Below are 19,209 nucleotides of genomic sequence, written 5' to 3' on the forward strand. Positions count from 1 at the left end.
AGTTTTACCTCAACTCGTCTTTGCTGCACTTTATTTCTTCTCTAATTTAGAACGAGGATCCGGATTTGTGGAAATCTTTCTGTCGGTTCTCGGCTTTGTAGAGTAATTTATGACTGAAACATTTGAGGAGAAACCTTTGAAGTAGAAAAAAAGTCTGTTGAATATCAGAATATGCATTAAGATTTTGCTTTGTTTTCTCTTTTCTTTGCTGTATTTTACTCCAAAGGTGTGAAAGAGATCTGAGTGTCTCATGATGGTCTCATCACACTGATTTTAAAAAAGAAGAGATGTCTTGAATTACGAGATTAGTCTTGTTAATAGATTGAACCAATCTGAGAATGCTCTTCTTTTTTTTTTACCTCTATTTCTGAGCTGGCAGTAAAACCAAATTCACACCAGCTGAAATGTGCTGCAAATCGCGGAGGATAAAGACTCACAAAAGAAGGCTGGAAGGTGATGAACTGTTTTTTAATCACTTTATGAAGCAACTGCACCAGAAAGAGACTGAGGGAGAAAGTGCGGTGCTGCCAGAACAGAATTCCTTGTAAATATTTTAGTTTTTTCAAAAGTTCCAACATGAACCCTTGAACCAGGCTCAACTGTAACTCTGTGTACGAGCTGATTCATCCATGTTTGTAAAAGGAAAAGAGAAAAAAGCCCAGAGAGGAGAGTGAGATTAGCTGTTGATTGGATATGGTTCTCAATTCAGCTCCCTGCCGGTGCCAATAACAAAGAGGAGATGGAACAGTGAGGGAGGGGAAGGGAGGGGAAGACGGTGGAGGTTGAGTGTAATGGAGTCAAGACCCCTAACAGGCTGTCAGATGCTGCTCACTCGCAGCAAAGTCACTCTTCTCACAAACACACGCACATACATACACATAAGCCAGTGTCTTTGTGCGTGTGTGTGTGTGTGTGTGTGTGTGTTCGAGTGTTCCCAGGTGATAAATCTTAATTACGGTATGGAGTACATTCTATGCGCCATCTCATCGCAACATGTCAGGTCTCATAAGAGGGAGATGCAGTGGCTGGCCACAGACATTGTGCAGAGTGGAATTCCTATATGAGCCTAAACTGAAGGACAATCGACAGGAACAGAGGAAAAGTTTGGGATGAATCCGTGTCCAGGATGTTCTGGAGGAGAACTGTTGTTCTCCCTCTTGGGGCTGGTTTGTGTTTTGGGTCGGTATTAATCTAAAAAGCTCTGCTGCTGTTAGCGCTGAGGGGGATCTAGTTTGTGTTCGGATGAGCCGGCGGATGAATACATAGTTCTAGCGTGTCATAGAAAGAATGGGGCTGGGGGCGTTGTTGTGGCCCGCTGAGTCATCGTGGCCAGGGTGATCTCTAAACGCAGCCCCCCAGCCCCCCAGAGTAATGCTTAATCGTGGGAAGTCTGGTGTTAGGGTAAGTGTGCCTGTGCGCAGGCCGAGCCTGTTTGTGGCGAGTTGCGGTGGGTTTTGGCGTGCCGTGGTGTGACAGGGCCAGTCAGGCGGATGGGGCGTGTGTTGTTGTAGCTGTGGCGGTGGGGAAAGCCCTATACAAGCAGGTCTCAGCTCTGCTGGCTGGGAGACGAGCCAGGGCAGCTCTCCCAGAATGAACAGCAGGAAAAAAAAAAAGCTCTGTCCTTTGTTGTCTCTGTGTTCCGCTGCTTCAGGACTCTGGTCTGTGTGTCCTCCTCCCTGTCCTGTAGGGACATTCGGTCCCGTTCTAAACCTCTGGTGTTCCGTCGCCACAGAACCTTACACAGACATAGTCCACTTCCTGAAATTGTGACGTCAGTCCAGGAAGTGCAACTTTTGAACCGCCGAGCCTTCTGAGCCGGTCTTTGTCGGTTATGTTTGCGGTGTCTGGGCCATGAAGATGATGTAAACCCAGAGGGAGTGCAGTATTTAGTTGTACTTCTACTTCAAGTCACACAGCCACAGCTCAGCTTGCACCTCGTGTTGATTTAATTCCTCTTCTCCACATTTTTATCCACTCCAGGTTTTTTTGTTGTTGTTTTGTTTTCTTTTGTGTTTTTACAGGAACAAACGTGAGGTACCAGGAGTGGAAAGAATAATCAATTTGAGTGATTAATGCGGTGGAGCAGAAAATGAATCGGTTATTGAGAGGAGAATTAATCTCAATGGACCTCCACTTTAATTACATTTGCATGTTATTTAATAAGAACCAGTTTCCATACCAGTAAAATGCATCCCAGCTGAAATGGAGTTTATTGCAGGTTTTAGGACAGTGTGCGAGATTTTTCTCTCTTAATTCTCAGTTTCCTGCTGCGCAGCAGTACAAGAGCAGCGATGATCTGTTCAGTGGCGTAAATCCTGACTGGAAACAGACACGTATAGAATCAGGAGCCACCATAAAGCTGTTGATGTTGTGGTGAGTTACAATATACAAAGTAAATATATTTCACATTGTGATACTGTAGTTCATGGTGGCTGGTAGCTACATCACTCTTATCTCTAGAGAAAATACACCTTTATTACTTGCAGGTCAGTGCAGAGATCAGTCCTACAATGGGGTGGTAGCTGATGAAGCTCCAAGACTTCTAAATGATACATAAAACCTCTTGAAAATAAAAAGACCTGGACTTTTTTACTGAGCCGCTGATCATTTGTTCCCTCCATGCAGATGATCTGCTTTGCGTGCTTGTTTGTCTTTATCAAAGACGAATGCCTGCGTTAGTGCAGACATCTGTGCAGATGTGTATCTGCTGCAGGCTGGCTCCTCCTATTGTGGTAGCAGGATAATTGGCTCCCGTCAGTCACACTGTCACTCAGACCTGCAGCACCACACAGGAGCACCACGGGCTGCATTCTTCTCAAGATTTATCTCTACTGTAAACACCACAAGAACCGTTAGACACTCAGGGATGCCTCCCTGCAAACACTCACACACACATATATATATATGTGTGTGTGTGTGTGTGTGTGTGTGTGTACAGGGCAGACACACACATGCACACAGCTGGGTGCACATGATTGTGTAAGTATTGGAACGCAGACATAATTTACTGCCTCAGTGCATTTAACATCCTCTCTCTCTCTTTCCCAGCACTTCATCTCATCCGGTCTAAGCTTGAGTCACCGAGTAACATAAAGCATTTCTGTCAGTGTCTTCAGTGTGGGAATTATGTGTGAGGGATTTCATTTACTCTGTGTGTGTGTGTGTGTGTGTGTGTGTTTGCCATTTCCAGTAGTTTTCCTCTCTTAACCATGCACGTCTTTTGTTTCAATGGTTTTTTTGTGTAATTTTTACATTGGTTAATAGATTTTATGAAGAGGGGTACCTCTCTTCATATTTGGTCAGAAAAATAATTATAATTTACATGTTTTTCTTTTACTGGAAGCAAAAAGTCTGTTCTGCATCTCCTGGTGCGTTCTCATTGTACACCTAGAAACCAGGAGCATGACCGTAGCATGCAGAGAGGCAGCAGCTGATTTGTTGTACAGACATTTTACATTTTAATGAGCGGCCTCTCAACACAACGCACAGGAGAAGAGGAGGCTGCTCCTGATGTGAGCCCGGTTCTGCAGAAACCCTCAGCTCCAGTCACTGATTGAATTCTTCTGTCTTCTCCTCTGCAGGCACAGAAATCGTGGATAGAAAGAGCATTCAGCAAGAGAGAATGTGTTCATATCATAGTGAGCGCCAAAGACCCCCATAGGTGAGTAACAATGACGTTCAAAGGAAAAACTCTGTCAAAATCAGACAGCCAGCTGTTACGCTTTGGATGCAGCTGCTTGTTTAACAAATGTGACACCTTATTTTACCTACGACAGACAAAGAGCCTTGTTTCCCCATTGACCTTTGAAAGCAAGCCTATGAGGAATAACACGCCGGCCTACATTTGAAAGTCTATATTAGGGTTTTCCCCACCAGTAGAACTCCTACACGCAGCACCAAAGTCATTTTTCACAGCACCTGAGCTGAATGAAAACAACAACAACAAAAAACTACACTGACATTTCCCTACCTAGTTTTGCTGTAATTTATGGTTGCACTCACTTCTCTGTCCTCTCCCCTCTATTTTGCTTTACACACACACACACACACACACACACACACACACACACACACACACACACAAGTTTTTGACCACACGCACTCACATTATGTATTCATTAGCTACAGTAAGTGCCTTATCCTAACCTCAAACTAAACCCAGTTCTAACCTCAGCCCAAAAATTCAAGTCTTAACCTGCAAACTGCCCTTCAAAGATGCCGCAGAAAGTGAGGACGCACTAAAATGTCCTCTCGAAGATGGTTTAAAACTGGAATGAGCCTTCACAAAGATAGCTTTACAAGCACACACACACACACACACACACACACACACACTTGTGAAACTATCATAGTGAGGACATGGGCGCAATGCATTCTTGTACTCTTTACCCTAACCTGAACCTAAACTCAGTTCTACATTTTTGCAGAACTGTCGAGAGACGCAGTGATTCAAAAAAGCTTAAAATCAGGAGACGGACACAATGAGTGCATGAATCGGAGAGAAGGATTGTAAATAAGTGTAAGAAACATTCTGTGCTGCTACTGGGACAACGTGAGCAAAAGTGTGCAGCGAAAGGAATCAATCCTCGAGTTTACTGATGATGTTGAAATCCTTTCTTCACCAGTGACCCATGGGACTGTCCTCTCTGGAGGAGGAGACCAGGCACAAGTGCTGTAGTCTAAAGGTGTCGCGGTCTAGACATAGGCTCCGTATCCTGATGCCTCCTGGATCACCTCAGTTAGACCTCAGCACTGCTGATCCCTGTGTGTGGCCTGGAGCATTGTGTCTTTAAGGGTTTCTTTGTGCCTTCATCCTGATTTGCACGGATGAAAGGATGAACTGATTTCAAACTAGGATGTCAAAGGTCCCCTTGCGAGTAAAAAAAGAGTTATGATGATTGTGCCAAATAGTGAGGGTGGACAAACATGAATGTAGGTAGATTACACCTGGACGGGTTGGTGGAGGCGCACTACCATGCACAGGTAGCTGTAGTTTGAAGTTCTTTAATACACACAGAACCGTAGCTTACTTACCACTTCAAAGAAGAAGTTCACTTTGCTGATCAAACCTGCAGAAATACTTCACCGGCGCTGTCACCAGCTGTGATTCCAGAGTTGATCTTTTGGTTCACATTCATCTTTAAAGCATTTGCTCCCGGCAAGAGTGAGAGAGGAGGACATTTCCGTCTTTCTGTGTCTCGTAGTTTTGATTCATCCGACAAGCTGAAGCTGTCCTTTTGGACAAACAGGCTTCTGGTCATTGAGCTGGAAGACCAAGAGTTTGGCATTAACAAATTTGTGTTGTACACTGAAAATCTGGACAAGGAGCTGAAACCAACGCAGGGGCGCAAGTCTCTGGGGTGCAAAAAAAAAAGGCAGGATATGGTCTTTCTAAAGTGTCACCTCATGCCATGTATGTCCAAAGAGTGAATCGTGGAGTCTGGATCCAGATGAACAGTTTTAGAGCCACCACCAGTTTACCACAGCCACCAGAGCTGTCGCGTCCACTCGTAGGAAACTAACCAGCACCACTAGATGCACTGGTGGCTCTCTGGCTACGGCGGCCTGTGGTTTCTTTCTCCTCCCTCAGACTGCAGCCGGACTGTTGGTGGAATTACAACTCAATGTACACGCAATGGAGCAGGACGTGTACTTTGAAATGATGGTTGTTTGTTGCTGGGCTGGAGTGCCATGTGCCCATTCAAAGGCGAGTCCTCTCAGAAAGTCAATTCCCCAACGCTCCGACTGTATTTACTCTAAAAGTGAAGCAGATGTTCAGTCATTCCAGCCTTTGGGGAAACCTTTAAATGACAGATTATTTGTTCCCCTTGGGCCTCCGGCTTGTCGACTCATTTGTCAATTTTTCCATATGAAATGTCGGGACCGGAGGGTCAGCTTTGTCTTGGTTTTCAAGGAGTGAAAGGCAGGAGGCGGCTTTATCCACACATTCCTCCATGACCACCAATTCCCCTACAATTTTCCAATTTTTCAATTCTGTTTTCTAGTCTGAAGTCATGCTTGAAAATTTGGCAGCAGGTCCATCCTCAAAGCCTCTTAAGCAGGAGGCCTTTTTGTCATTTACTTTTTACTTGCATGTTTTTGTTGTTTTGGGTCCGACTCACGGATTCTCTTTGATTGAGAAGTAGCCTGAATGGATGCGCTGGCAGCAAATACAAGTGCAGGTGCTCTTCTCTCAGTCCCAGCAGCCTCCACCAGGACCTGGCCTGTGTGCCGTGGCGCAGGAGCACTTCAAGAGCATCATGCTTACCTCATCAATGAATATATTTACATCGAAACGCGTCAAAAACCTCAGAGGAAATCAGCATGTTTACTAAGGAGGAAAACATGGGCATTATACTCACCAGAAATTGCAACACTCATATTAAGTCTTGTGTGTGAGGGCATTCAAATGAATTCCTCCTCATTCATTCAGGCAACAACAACCAGAGTGATTGTACTGTATAGCAGCTCTGCTCTGATACAGTGCATCTGTGCTGTACAGGCTTTTGTCTAAGCGCCTTAGAAAAGTGAAACGTGGCTCCGAGACACGCGTTTGTCTCATTCTGCGCTGCAAAGATGCTGCGGTGATTATTCAGATTCATTCAACATCTGTTTTTCTGCCCTGAATGACAAACTCAAACGTCAAGACAGCTGAATTCCTGTAGTACCACCTCATACAGTCTCTTTGAAATACACAGGAAATATCGGTCTAATAGAATGTTCATAATTCCAGGAGCAGGAAGGAGGGGAAGAGCTGTACCTCCAGATCAGATCAGAGTTCCTCTTTTTAGTGAGAAATGCTTGTGTTTACATTCCAGCAGCAGGAGTCATAGTAATCCTGTTCAGAGAAGATGGAAACACGAAGTCTCGACAGAAGACTTCTTGCCTCTCTTCCCTCCCAGGGTTCCCACTTAATTCCACAAGATTAAAACACAGAATCGTACACCTGGATGAGTATGTGCTTGTGACAGAAGACGATCCATAGAACCAGCGAGGTCTCGTCGATGCTCAGAGCGACAAGGAGATTTAAGAGTCAGGAACAAAATGAGACATGTCTGAAGAATGAGGGCTGGGGTCCTGAAGACCCTGAAGATCCCTCTGCTCCGCCCGATCAGGAGGTACAAGGCATGTGACGAGCTGTCCGCCTCGTACTGACTGCTGGTGGTCTGTCTTTCCTTTTCTCAGCCACAAACACACATACAGGACCCCCTCGTTTTTCTTCTTCTGGCTTCTCTCCTCTGTATACGATTGCGTAATTTGTCAGTCTCTCATTCACACTCACATTCTCCTCTCATCCAGGTGCTGTTGCGGTCGTCTGATAGGTCAACATGTGGGCCTGCCCCCGGGCATCTCATCGAGTCAGAATGATAAGGCAGAGCGCTTGGCCAAGAATGACAGCCTGTCGGAGAAGTGGTCGATCAGCAAACACACACAGCTCAGCCCCACCGATGCCTTCGGCACCATCGAGTTCCAGGGAGGAGGACACTCCAACAAAGCCATGGTGAATCCCTGAACGAATCCTTGTTGTCTTGCCTCTCAACGACAGCGACGATACCTCAGCAAACAATTACAGAGCACCAGCAGAGACAGCCAAGTTTGATGGAAACGCTTCATATGTGACTTTGAATGAATAGAATTTAACAGTGAGGCACATTTATACACTGATTTGTGCGACAAACAGGTGCTCAGTGTGTGAAATGCACGACCAGTTGTGATTGAAAACCAGTTGTGTTGTGACGCTTTTCCCTTGAGCCTAGCTGATGTCGCACTACCACACACAGGTCGAGTGGAGGAACATGTCAGATGAGTTGTGATGCTGAGATTGCCATGTTTCACAAGACGCCACATACTCAGAGAAGACATGGGTAGAGGACACTGTCAAGAGACACTTTCACATTACACTGTTGCAGCGCAACCTGCCGAACAACAATGTGCAGTATTACTGGAGAGGGACTGAGGAAAAAAAGTCCAAATCTCCCTGAGTGGCACCGGACGGCGTTTTTCCCGACGAATGGAGACGCACTCACTGTGCGCGTCGCACATCACGTATGCTGTAGCATTCAGGGAATTCAGATTATTATGGCTGAATTATGTCAAATTTATTCCTGGGGATAAATAATTCATCCAAAAACATGTCAGCTTAGGTGTCCTAGTGTGAATTAGTTGGATAAACAGATGTTTTATAATGCGCGGTCCTCCAATCACTGCAAACATCTGCTTAATACACTCAAGCAGGTCTCGAATGACGCGTTCTCTTTTCTTCACGAGTATCTGCAGGTATGTTTCTCATGCGTGTCTGTGCCTCACTGTGGTTTGCAGTATGTGCGAGTGTCTTATGACACCAAGCCTGACCTGCTGCTCCACCTGATGACCAAGGAGTGGCAGCTGGATCTGCCCAAGCTGCTCATCTCAGTCCACGGGGGACTGCAGAACTTTGAATTGCAGCCCAAACTCAAGCAGGTCTTTGGCAAAGGGCTCATCAAAGCTGCCATGACAACCGGAGCCTGGATCTTCACTGGAGGGGTCAACACAGGTGGGGTGCAGCACGCATGCAAGCATGCAGACACACACACACACACACACACACACACACACACACACAAAACTTCATTTTTAAGTTCTTTTTCACTTCAATTTCATTGAAAATATGTTGACTGGGATGTTTTTCTTGCACTCTTGAGCCAGACATTTTATAAAAAAGTAAATGCACTGTCCATGAACTTCTTCCTCATATTTTAGCTAGTAATTAACCCTTTAAAGAGCACCTGAGATTGTGAATGTGTTGGACAGTTGACTCTGAGGAGGAGGTTCTTCTAAGTACGTTAAAGGTGATTTCCTACTCCACAGATACTCAGGGTGAGTGATGGATCTTCAGATTGGTACTTAATGCGTCCTCAAGTGAAGTAGTGCAGTGGTGATGTTCGTTCCTGGGACTCAGTGAGAGTTTGTCACAGTTAGATGAAGAAATGCAGTGGTTGAAAATAAAATGAGCTGAATTAATCTCACCTGGTAGTCGTTAGACGATAGAAATGACTTGAATAGATACTTGAATAAACAACCAGATACCAAAATGCTGTAGAATTGTTTTTGTTTTGTTTTTTTGGGAGAGCATTTTCATGACTTCATCTCTGGTCAAAGTTTAGGGTTGATGATTTGATGATCATTTTTATCAACTTGCTCAAACTGTGCATGGTACAGTAATGGAGTTGAGGGACAACAAGCAAGAATAAATGCAAATACATTTAAAAGCTAAATAAATTCAAAAATGTTGCAGGGTTGCATTTTAGCTACTGTGCTCTCCACATGGACTCTGTGGACCCTTAAAAGTTATTTATTTTTGCTCTCAGCAGTTTTATTTATGTCGAACTCTTTGTAAAGCAGCCTTGAGTTTTTTTAGAGGCACCGCATAAAACCAAATTTATTAGTAGTCGTATTTACCTGCACTGAATCAAAGCCTGCTCAAGTGTGATCGGTCAATATATCTCACGCAAGCAAAAAAACCCTAGAGATTTGGAATGCTGGAAACGTTTATAGAGGTTAAATTGGACAAAGCTGATGTTTAATGGGATGCAAACAGGAAAATAACAGGAAAGATGTCTGATTGATGGAGGGAGCGACTGGAGGATTGGCAGGATGAAGGCTGGTGGTGGAGAAAGAATGAATGTCAGCAGGATGGCCTCCAGTTCTGAATGCTTTTGTTAATCTGTGTGTGTGTGTGTGTGTGTGTGTGTGTGTGTGTGTGTGTGTGTGTGTGTGTGTGTGTGTGCGTGCATGCGTGTGTGTGTGTATGTATTTACATTGACTGATGCCACGCTGTTGTCTTCTGTGCCTAATAGTGTTTGCTTATCTTTCACGGCACACCGTGTATCATTACCAGCGTTCAGATTCCGTATTGATTGTGACAAACCTGCCTTCTTATCTGTTTTTCTGTCCTTCCTTCAAAAACACACTCTCTCTCTCTCTCTGACACACACACACACACACACACACACACACACACACACACAGGGGTGATTCGCCATGTGGGGGATGCACTGAAAGACCACGCCTCTAAGTCCAGAGGGAAGATCTGCACTATCGGCATCGCTCCTTGGGGCATCGTGGAAAATCAGGAGGATCTTGTTGGCAAAGATGTAAGAAAGCACAATGAAACAGTAACCGACTCACACGCTTTAGTGCTCCTTTGTGAGCATCGATGCGACAAATGTCATCTTCTGTCGGCAGTTTGTTCGAGCTTATAAATTGCTGTGAGCAGCTTAACGGAGATGCTGAGTAAGCCAATCTGATCTGTGGGAAACACTCCTTCAAAGTGAGATGGACAGCTGGTGGAGCACATGCTGACTCAGTCAAATCTCAGCAATCAATGATAGAGTTTCATCAGAATGTGCAGCGAAAAGTGAGTCAATTAATGAGATGATTAATAGTTTGAAACTGGTTTTCATGCTTGAGATGTCTCTCTGGAATGCCTCGTGGCCAGTAGAGATCACCTCATACTGAGTGGGTGCCGCCCCAGTAGACCACATCAAAGCTTCTGAGAAATTATTGAAATACAATCTTTTTTTCTTTTTCATTTTGAGAGGAGGCAAAGGCGAGGGAAAATGTATTTTTACAGCTTATTGTCCTGCAAAGAGCAACCATAAAAGTCCTTCAATGTGATACAACTAAAGAAGACAATAAAAATAAAAAGTGAAAACATCAAAGCAACAGCATGATCAAAGAAAGCAAACAGAAAACCGCAATTCATGAATAAACCTTGTTAAAAGCAACAACTACCAGTAATCCCGAGCTTGATCTGACAGCAGGTCTGCTCGGTTCCTACTGGTCCAGTCGATCAGAAAATATTCTGGATCTCCGCTAAACTGTGGTAAACAATGAAATGTATCTAGTATCTTGAATTCAGACGCAGGAATGCTCTGGTGATTCTGGGATTTTATTGAGTTTGTTTATAATAATTACAGAACAGAGTGTATGATCCCCAAGTCCCTGCTCATCGCTCACAAAGGTGTCTGCTCTCTCCGCACCGTCACTCAAAGCCCCTCCAGCTGAGCGCTCGCCCCGCTCCATCCAAGTCACTCACTAAAAACAGAATACAGCTTCGGTGGCGTGGCTGGAAGTGGCGGGTTTCAGCTCGATGCACTTCCAAGTCATGTGGACAGCAGCTAGATGCGTGTCAGCTTGACTTGCAGTGAGCGAGCCAGCGAGCTGCCAGTGGATGGAGCGCCGAGTTGTCCAGATATGTAACAAGTGATGCCGCTGCACAAGGAAGATGTGAAAATAGTTCAGTGCTGCTTGTCTATCATCTGCTCTTGGTGGAAGAACCAGAGCGAGATGGAGCGGATGATATGGAGGGGCTTCAGTTGATTAAGTGTAGTGTAGCGTTCGGCATTCCGGGGTTAGACCAACTCGTTCCCTCTCACTGATACATTTCCCCTTTGCCAAACTGAACCCTGATCAGCAAAGCGATGCGAAGTGAACTCTTCCTCTTTGGCCCAGGTGGTGCGTCCATACCAGACCATGTCCAACCCGATGAGCAAGTTGACAGTTCTGAACAGCCTCCACTCCCACTTCATCCTGGCAGACAACGGCACCACGGGAAAGTATGGTGCTGAGGTCAAACTGCGACGCCAGCTAGAGAAACACATCTCTCTGCAGAAGATCAACACACGTGAGTGGAATCTACCGCATCTGACCTACTTAGCCTCAATGAGCCGAGGTGTTGTTGAATGACACAGACAGTGATAACATCCTAACAGAGCTGTAATCCTTGTTTTATTAACAACACCACGGTGGGTTAATTAGGTTCAAACTCTGTTGTATTACCTATCTAATATTCCCTCCTTTATACTGAACACGTGCTGCTGGACAGTTTATTTTTAGCTATCTGTGATACAAGTCCAAGGCCCTTTGAAACGGTCCCTCCCCTCAGGACGGATTTATTTTCCTTTTCTTTCAAAGCTCCCTGACAGCCAGATGAACTCTTTCCTCAAAAGAACCTGCTTGATAATCCTTGTGTTCTTGTTCTGGTCCGCGACACAAGACTGGCTAACCAACACAGACATAATGACAAGAACAGGAGCGCTGCACCACACATGAAAGGACGGTCATGTTTTATAATATATTTACCTTAAATTGAAATTGGATACGAGGACATCACAAATGAGACACCTTGATCTGGAACATCTGGTGTGTTTTTGCATGACTAAAATGGTTTTATAACTCACTGCTGTTGAATCTCAACAGGCTTTCTCTATATTTTAAATGCCTGAGTGGCTCCCTGTGTCCCTCTTTTTAAATTGTTTGCATTAATGTGCTCATAGACAGGCAGCAAGAGTGCCTTGGTATGCTTCCTTGTGTGTTAAAAGACACAGGTGTGTATGTCCTGAGGGAATGTTAATGGGAATTTGTGTCTGCGCACACGTGTGTGTTCATCCGCCATTGAGCCCTTGTCACATTGCATTTTTCCGTTTTCAGTGTCCACATAATACCTGAGCTACAGGCCTAATGGATTCGCAAGGAGGCAAAATGCATTTCTCTCTCGCTTCTTCTCATTCTCTCCCTCACACACGGACGCAACCACAGTCAAACCTCCTTGATTCCCTCTAAATACCTTTCCCAATAGCCTCTCACAGCTTTGTTTCGGATGTCTCAGGGCCGGTAACAAACAAACAAACACACGCGCGCGCACACACACACACACACACACACAAAAACGTGGCTCTTGTAGTCACCAAAGAAGAAGGCCAATGCCCTGGTAGAAAGGGACCCTTCAAGTCAATGAATGACCAGCTTCAGTTCCAGCAACGGTAAACTGGCCATCAGACAGCGACTCGACTGCTATGAGGAACCACAACCAAACTGGCATGTTGCTCATCATATGAGCACCAAGGCTGGAGCCGGATCCTGTTGCAGAGCTCGTGGCAGTCATGGCTGTGGCAAGAGGGAGAAAAGTCAGGAACGTGTAGTTTAATTCTGCCCTGAAAACATCTGCATTCTTGGTGGTGCCCTCATCCCTCCGGAAAATGATCCATAAACCCACTTGGACGTTGCTTGATGATCAGCTAATAGACTGGAAGGAGGATCGTTGTACACTTGTGCAAAAATGGCTGGTTAAAATCTAAAATCTTTTTTTTTTTTCAGTACCCCATGGAGGACTAACATGTCAAAACACTGGTAATTTAATTCACCAGTTTTGCATCACAGCAACAGATGTGTGAGCGTCTCCTTCCAGCGAGTCACCACCTCTCTAGTACAGGTGTGCACTCCTCCTCTCACCTTTCAGTGAACCAGGCCGACCACCCTCATCGGTGGGGGGTCCGTGGAGCTCCGCCAGATGTTTTTCACATGCCAGCACTGATCTGGTGCCAGTAGCTGCTTGAGGAGCTGCTTTTGTGCTCTTCAGACTGACTTTTAAACTCTAATATTGAACACAGAGGACGTAGAGAAAAATCTCACATCAAGGACTGGTTGACACTTGGTACTTGAAGAACATGGAACAAACTACAAAACGCTAAGATACTGAGCAAGTCTCAGAGGGTCAGTCTCCTCTTGTAGAAGAAAAAAGATAACAACCTCCTAACCGAGTGCACATGCCTGATCAGCACCAGCCTCCAACTCACTCAGAAGTCAAGAGTGCCATTTCACTGATAAAGAATTCAAAAGCTGCAGACACTGACTTCATTCATGCTCTGCGTTCAAGAGTGGGTTGAGATGAGGACCATCTCCCCACGCTACACTGACCCTGACACCTTAGTTAAGGTTCACGCAGACCTGTTCAGAAACATCCGGGACAGAAATGTCATTCTTGTGAACCCTTCCACAGAAGAAGAAGGACAAAACTAATAGGGTCTTCCCCTGAAGTACCCTCAGGCTCAGGCCCTCAAAAGCAGCTGGCAAGGCATCACATTTGCATTCTTACCATTCAAAGTCCTCTGCAGACTTACCGAGCAGAAACGATACCAAACTGAGGAGGTTTTTGTGTTTAACCTCGTGGAAGCCAAAGCTTCACAACCTAGAAACCAAGATCTGTCTGTTTAAGAGAGAGAGAGACTGGAAAAAGGTTGATGCCTCTGAGGATATGTTGTGTCTTTTGTCAGACAAAAATACAAACACAAACTGTTGCAGTGTCGGGAGTTGCTGGAAAATTAGATAGATGACTCCAGTCGTGCGGACGAGCGCTGAGCGGACCGCAATCGCGAAGTAGCCCTGAGATGTTCTCCACCTGGACAGAGGACAGAAAAGAAGCAGATCTAACTTGGGGTGAGGCCCAGTGTGCAATGTATAGAACCAGATGGAAGCAAATGTTCCCCAGGGAACAAAGAGGATTCAATAAGTCAGAGCCACAGGCAAACCGGAGTCAGAGGAATTGTCTACAGCAGTAATTTATTTGTTCCTACGGCCTTTTGTTGTCAACATAAACACATTGTACTTGGTTCACTTCACTTCTAAATAGACCGTTACAATGTTGAGAACAATATCGAGACTCAGACACCATTTTTGGCGTCAGGTGGATCAGCAGAGCTCACTGTTAGGGGCTGAAGGGATGCCCCTCCCAGCTCATCTCAGTGAAACTGGGATATTTTGTCTTTATCACCGCCGATTTCTGTTGAACCCAGAGACCTGTTGGAATAAAAAAAATAGGGATAGGTTGGGATACAGGAGTATACTTCCTCTCTGCTCATTTTCCAGTCATGTGACCTATGGACTTCCCTTTGTCATCCTATGCCTGGACTCATACAAAAGGGGCTGGGAAGGCAAAGGGACGCCCAGTCGTCACACAATCATCTGACCCTCCACACAATGGTACTGTACCATTGGGAGTGAAATGCATTATGGTAACGTCTTTAACTCATATCCGGATCCATGGCGAGCACTCAGTAAAGAAGTAGGAAACAACCTGATGAGTGAAAGCTCTGCCTCCAGTTCCACCTGTAGAGACTCTAGGAACCACGAGTAATCCGTACGTACTGTGGGAACGCAGTGTTCTAGAGGGGTAAGAAGGTACCTGGAGCCGTTTGAGATATGACGGTGCCTGACCAGTATGGGCTTGTAGATGGGCAGAAGGATTTTTTGGGATAGTTCATTGAACAATTTGCCTAGTAGTTGTTTTTTTGTAATCCTTCTGATGGACAAGCCCAAAAACAAAGGCGATGGAGGCAAATAGGAAAACCTCAGAGGTGATGGTTCCCAAGGTTTCCCTGCCCTGGCATTTTCACCCTTGCCTCCAGATTTTGCATTTTTATATAGAATCTGTTTATAGAGATTAACAGGTACTAAACATGAGCCGCTGCCATCTTGAAGCCAGGCGCTACCAACAGCGTCATGCATTAAAAGGATTCATGCTCACTTTTGACAAACAGTCCAATAAATTTACTCTCGGAATATGAATATTGAATTAGTTTTCTCTCGTAAATATGCTACTCAAATGTGCTGCTACTTCAAGTGTCTGCTTGACGTGCTGTACTTGGTACGGTATGTGTGTGCCTTGCCTCCTCATTCACCGCCGTGGGCTTGGCAGCCAAGGTCCATTCTTGATTTGATTACCTGTCCACGGTCATTCAAGAGTGGATCAATTTTCCACCACGCTGGGCTCCCGTGGGATCCAGCTGCAGCCTTAAGTCCTGTCAAGCAAATGAGGATAAAGAAAGTAAAGAGAGGAAAAGCAGTTTAGTCTGAATGGCCTAACAAGTGGGTTGTGGACCAGCCATACACCCTCCAGAATTGCTTTATTCTTTCCTCTTAACACACAGTCGCACATGCTGCACACAAACACTGCATGAAAGAAGTGTGGTTGATAGATATGCGTAATCTCCCCCCGTGGTGTTCTTCCTGATGTCTGCAATGCTTTCGCTAATCCTGCTGCGCCCGTGTGTGATCGTTCATGCAACGGCCGTAAACATTTGACTGCCAAAAATGCTGTAACAATCAAATAATAGCAGCATTGCATCGATTCCACAAGAGAAAATGTGTGAGTGGCCCAGCTAGAGGAAGAGAAATGTGATGAATTTACTGAACCTTTGCTGAATTTTTATCACCTGTTGCCTGGAGAAAGATGTAGCCGTTTCTCATTGATAGTTTAAGCAGCACCGTCTCTTCACAACACCCTTGGTTATGAGAGTTTTTGTTTCTCCTCGGCTCTCTCCTACATATTTGATGTTGTTGAAGGTGTTACTTCCTGTGACTTCAGGAAAGGGAGGACCTCTCTGGCTGCTGTAAACAAAGTTAACGTCTGATGACAGGCCACTGGCCTTGGGAGGGTGTAGAGATGCCAGCGCAGTCGCATGCTGGGATAAATGCTCAGTGCGCTCTTGGACATGCGGGGCTCTCGCTGGTCTGGCACGGTTGAACACGGGCACGGATTGCAAAATGTTAATGAGGCTGGATTAATTAATTCCGGCCATGCAGGTAATACAGGATCATATATAGCAGCAGGAGGAGAGTGATATGAACACTACTGCCTAACTTGAAGGGCACGAGAGCGCAGACCTGCACCAGGGCCAACAGCCTTCTCATGCAAATCCCCACCGAGACCATCATTTATGTCCAAGGTCGGCATTAAATCATACGCATTAACTGTGTAAGACACCTGATTGCTTTTTTAAAAGGCAAATCAAATTCTTAAGACGTTAATGAAGAATGTAAAAAAATGAAAAAAGAAGTCAAATCCTCTCAATTTTTAAAGAATGAAAAAATATCTAAACAAAACGTGAAAAAGAAAAAGATTTGGATTTGTCTCTTAGTGTCAGACATTCTACTCCTCCTCGCCACCACGTCTCTGTCCAGCTGTCAGGCGAAATCGAAGATTTTCAAATGTTACTTAAGCACTATTTTGTTGCCGTTAAAAAGAACAATGGAATTACGAAAATGATTCCTGGTACGGCTATAATAGAGTTGATTTCTTCGCTTGTTTGTCCACGGGGACTCAAGAATGAACTGACAGGACTGAGAAGAAACAATATCTCTGGAACGCGCGGTGGAGCTTTGAAGCCTCCAGAAAAATAAGCAGGGAAAACTGACAGAAGTCGGAGACATCTTGTGCGCAGCAGTTCAACATATGAAATTAAACATATTTGCATATTCGTCTGAGTTGGAATTGCAAGTGAAGGAGGAGAGTCAGTGGCAGTTTAAGCATGTGAATGTGGCAATCATGGCTGTTTTTGTGCACAAACAACGTCAGCCTTTATACATGTTGGCGCGCGCGCGGGGGGGGGGGGGGGTCTTTAGCATGACTGGCACCTTTCAGCTCAGCTCACTCAAACACAGCTCCGGCGCTCTCCGCAATGCTTCTTAATCACACACCTGAGTCAACAGGACACATAAAAGAAGAGGAGAGTGTGAAAAATAAAGATAGAAAAGGAACTGACGGGGTGAGCAGAGAGGGAAGGGAATAACAAAAATTGAGAAGGAAGTGTGCAGCTGCTGGGGGGGGGGCGGTGCACCCTGTGTGACGAGATATTACCTGGAGGAGTCTTCACTGAAGGAGCAGAATGAAAAGTGAAACGACGGCGAGGCAGAGGGCAGTACGCTTCATTCAGGAATGTTTACTTATTGTCTCTCCTAAAGCTGAGCAAGAAGCGCTGCGGCTCAGGAACAAGTTGCTCTTCATCAGCCTCACTTTTGCATATTTCAGGCCCAAGTTCAGATGAAGTTTACCAGAACAAATGAGCTACCTTGAGTGCTCCCTCTTCCATCCCACTTGAATCACAAGTACCTTATGACGGGCTCATCCGTGTATTGACCGTGTGCTTACCGTGTGGTCATGTGTGTGTTTTTAACTCAGTGTCTACTCTGTACCCTTCACTGACCCTCCCATAGCAGCAGTTTCATTAATCACAGCATACGTAAAAGATGAAGTAGCAGCGGTAATTGAATCAAGAAGGCAGAAGGCCTTGCGTAGCAGATTAGCCGTGACACTGTGACCTCCGCCGTGGAGCAGCCCATACAGAGGAGATTACAGTTAAGCTATGGTGCAGGAAGTCAAGGGGCTTCTAATGTGTTTTGTTCAAGCGCCATAAATGCCAGGACTTTTTTTTTTTCTTCTTTTTTTTTTTAAGCAGATCTGCTTGTGATTTTTCAGATACGGCCAGTATTGAAGTGTCCAAGTGTGTGACCAACGGGATAACCCTCTGGCTCTGATGCTTTGATGGCTATCGCACAGCTGCTGTGTCACAGTCTGAATATGTCACCCTCTGCTGGACGTGACCGTGATGTTTGGATTTGGCATGAATTAACATACAAATGTGTGAACGGTGATGCAATCGTAACTTCTTCGAATGGTGTTTGCGACACCCGGCTCACTTCCCGTAAGCACAAGGTGGCGCTATGACTGGGACTTAAAACCGGCTTGTCGATGTCTTCGTTGTCTTTCTGTTTCCTGTTTGCTTGCAAAATATCAGAATGGTCTTCTGCGCTGTTTAATAAACACAGAAATTCATCATCGCCAAGTTCTCACACTTTTTTTGACCAAATTTAGGAGACGTGCTCAGTGTAAAATAGAAGGAAAAAAATGCATTTCCTGCTACCACCAGGTGGCGCTATGACTAATCTGCCCTAAATGTTAATGTATTCTTCCTTGACCCATGCTACACCTCCCCTCCAAGTGTGGTGAAAATCAGCCTCACTTTTTCTTTTTTTTTTTTGCATAATCCTGCTGAAAAACAAACAAAACCCTCTGAGAACTTGACCTCCTTGGCGGTGGTAATAAATATTAGTTTTTTAATGAGGTTCTAAGAAACGAGGCTCTGTCAATGAGCAGATTTATCAGATGAACGGCGTAAGAAGCTGCACTGACTCGGTGGATGAAAAAATCTGCAGACACATGAGACTCAAGACGGCTGAGAGACTTTGTCGGGGCGACTGAAGTCACTGGAATGAGGTGAACTCATACACACATGGGCACAAAAACCCCACATCAAGTGATAAACCGGAACTGCCAGAGTGTTCAGCCCTGTGGTGGAGCGATAACAGAGTCGGTGGGGTTCAGGTTGGATACAGAATTAGCTCCAGGTAAGGTCTCAGGTTGAGGATATGCATGGATGACAACATGGGGTGAGCAGGGGAAAGGAGTGCATGGTTAGTAGTGTGAACTGTGGTAAATGTCCCCAGGAAAACCGGGAGTGGAGAGAGTAGTGAGAAGGTCAGAGAACTGTAGGAGGATGAATACCGTCTGGTAGCTTTCTTGTATGAAGCAGTCCAAGCAGCAACACTCCTGTT

The 19,209-nt window shown here is 45.2% G+C and overlaps 1 protein-coding gene across 5 annotated transcripts in view; it reads left to right on the plus strand.

Moving 5' to 3' along the window:
• trpm3 (transient receptor potential cation channel, subfamily M, member 3) overlaps positions 1 to 19,209 on the plus strand; it is a 167,442-nt gene that overhangs the window by 101,208 nt on the left and 47,025 nt on the right. For all 5 annotated transcript variants that reach the window (XM_086205867.1, XM_086205868.1, XM_086205865.1 and 2 more), the window contains 5 exons: positions 3,582 to 3,661; positions 7,300 to 7,501; positions 8,320 to 8,533; positions 10,009 to 10,133; positions 11,494 to 11,665. In XM_086205867.1, coding sequence (XP_086061993.1) covers positions 3,582 to 3,661; positions 7,300 to 7,501; positions 8,320 to 8,533; positions 10,009 to 10,133; positions 11,494 to 11,665 — 793 coding nt within the window. The remainder of the gene's footprint in view (positions 1 to 3,581; positions 3,662 to 7,299; positions 7,502 to 8,319; positions 8,534 to 10,008; positions 10,134 to 11,493; positions 11,666 to 19,209) is intronic.

This window comes from Aulostomus chinensis, chromosome 6, assembly GCF_037954235.1.
Source record: "Aulostomus chinensis isolate RoL2024-O1b breed Wild chromosome 6, RoL_Achi_v1.0, whole genome shotgun sequence".
NCBI lineage: Eukaryota > Metazoa > Chordata > Actinopteri > Syngnathiformes > Aulostomidae > Aulostomus > Aulostomus chinensis.